Source organism: Penaeus chinensis, chromosome 28, assembly GCF_019202785.1.
Source record: "Penaeus chinensis breed Huanghai No. 1 chromosome 28, ASM1920278v2, whole genome shotgun sequence".
Lineage (NCBI taxonomy): Eukaryota > Metazoa > Arthropoda > Malacostraca > Decapoda > Penaeidae > Penaeus > Penaeus chinensis.
The window spans coordinates 3,545,870-3,548,260 of NC_061846.1; the positions used below are offsets into that span (position 1 = coordinate 3,545,870).

The following is a 2,391-nucleotide window of genomic DNA, read 5'->3' on the forward strand; positions in this document are numbered from 1 at the left end:
GAAAAAAGAAAGGCAGAAAGAAACAGAGAAAAAACTTATTTGTTATAAGAATTACGGATATAAGAAACTGATGACGTAAACCAGCTAGCTATTAGGAAAAGGTTCGAACTGCCATTAGAATATCGAAAAGCAATAAGTAAAGGATGATGGAAACAGATAGATAGACAGATGAATAGATAGACTAGGTAGGTAGGTAGGTAGATAGAGAGATAGATAGATAGAGAGATAGAGAGATAGAGAGATAGAGAGACAGAGAGATAGATATAGATAGATAGATAGATAGATAGATAGATAGATAGATAGATAGATAGATAGATATATAGATAGAAAGAGAGAAAGAGAGAAAGAGAGAGTGAGATCGAGAGTGAGAGAGACTAGGTAGGTAGGTAGATAGATAGATAGATTGAGAGATAGATAGATAGATAGATAGATAGATAGATAGATAGATAGATAGATAGATAGATAAATAGATAGATAGCTAGAAAGAGAGAGAGAGACTGAGCAACAGAGACAAACAGACCTAAAGAGAAATAGGAGAAAATCAAAACAAGATACAATGACAAGAAGCTAACAAATACACTGTAACAAAGACAAAAAAAAGATAAAAAAAACTATTGAACTCCCACTTCCCTTCCTTCCCCCACCCCACAATTCCCAACAGAAAACGGAACACACTTAATTTCCCCGTCCAAAAGGAAGCATTTCTTCCTTCTACAGCCAGAACAAACACTCCAAATTCGGCCACTGGGTCAGGAGGAACAAGGTGAAGGAAGGGAGGAGGAGGAAGGAGAAAAGGAAGGTCTTAAAGAGGCAAAACAGGAAGAAAGAAAAGTGAAAAAAAAAAAGATTAAGTCATTCACGTCCTTCAGGTTTTCCCGCCAATAATGTGTTCCGGGCAAACACCTTTTGATTTCCACAGGGCGGTGACTCGTGGCTGAAAACATCTTGTGAAAGTTTTTTTTTTTTTAATTTTCGTTTTGTTTCATTGACTTTTGTGGGTGTCTGGAACTGAGAAGGCGTTAAATGCGTAAATGGTATCGTTGACATTGCTGTTATTAATAATGTTACTTACTATTTCCGCAATTATCACTCCTACTTTTAATATTTCTACTACTACTATTTCTACTACTACTACTTATACTCCTAATACACACAAATTACCAATATTTTTTCTTGTCCTTTAAGGTATATCTATTCAAGTGCACGTCTAGATTATTTTATTATAAGCATTTATGTTTAGTCAGACATGTGTCTAGATTACGTTAGTTACCAAAGAAATTCCATTGCATTTCCATTCGCTTTCGTTCTTTACATATAACCATTTATGTGCACCTTCAAGAAAACATGTGAGTTAATTATGTTGTCACGTGTGTCTGTCATTCATGACCTTGCAAATTAATTACAATTCCATAACACAGTTCTCTAAGAATTAGCCATATTATTCATGTGCAGAGCCAAACAAGCATGTGCGTTTTGAATGTAGTCACATGTGCGTGTGCCGTTACTTACATTACCTCGCCATTACCCTCTTCTTATCTTCCCCCCCCCCCCCCTCACCCCCAGGCAACCCCGATGTTGGCGACCATGTCTCTCTCGGAGCCCACAGTGACGTCATCAAGTGGGCGGGAGGAGGCGGGGCTGAAGGTGCACGTGGGGGGGACTGCACCCGCGAAGATGGGCGGAGTCGCGGACTTAGCCACGCCCACCAGCCTGCCGGGGGTAGGCCCGCCCCACAGCCTGCAGGTCTCGAGGTCTGTGCGCTCAGGCACGCCCGCCGCCGACCTGCCCGCCCTCGCCTCCGACCTCATCTCCCCCGACCATCTCTCGCCCCCCGTATTTTCCCCGGCGACGCCCTCCAGCGCCCCCGTCTACTCCCCGATCTCCCCCGCGGGCTGCAGGGGCGAGAGCAACTTCTTCTTCCCGTGCAGCAGCGTCCACGGGGGCTTCCCCAGCACCTCCACCCTCTCCGACATCAGCAGGGAGTCGCCCGAGAGCCAGAGCATCAAGCGGGACCTCCTCGGCTCTCGACACCGCGACTCGAGGTACAACTCGGTCGCTGAGTCGGAGGTCGGCTCCGTGTCCGACACCACGGAGGGGGAGCACTCGCCCACACAGCAGGTAAGAGGGGGCAGGAAAGTGGGCTGAATAGGTGGGGGGAGGGGGGTTTTGCATGGGTTATTTGCTTTTTCTCTCTGTTTACACCCGGCTACGCTCAGGAAAGGGGCAAGGGGAGGGGGTGGGGATGGGCTGAAGGGGGAGGAACTTGCATGGGTCGTGGGGATCCTGCCCTGTATGTTTCTGTCTCCGCCCATGCTGTAAGTTAGGAGAGGACAGAATGGGTTAATTGAGTGGGCCGAGTGATTGAACGGGTGGACTGGGTGGGTTGAACGG

General features: G+C 46.3%; 1 protein-coding gene across 6 annotated transcripts in view; it reads left to right on the forward strand.

Moving 5' to 3' along the window:
- Positions 1–1,563: 1,563 nt before the first annotated feature.
- The window catches only part of LOC125040111 (transcriptional regulator GZF3-like), a gene marked incomplete at its 5' end in the record, with an annotated part of 38,583 nt that continues 37,755 nt past the window's right edge, over positions 1,564–2,391 (forward strand). For all 6 annotated transcript variants that reach the window (XM_047634618.1, XM_047634621.1, XM_047634620.1 and 3 more), the window contains 1 exon segment: positions 1,564–2,118. In XM_047634618.1, the coding sequence (XP_047490574.1) occupies positions 1,573–2,118 (546 nt within the window).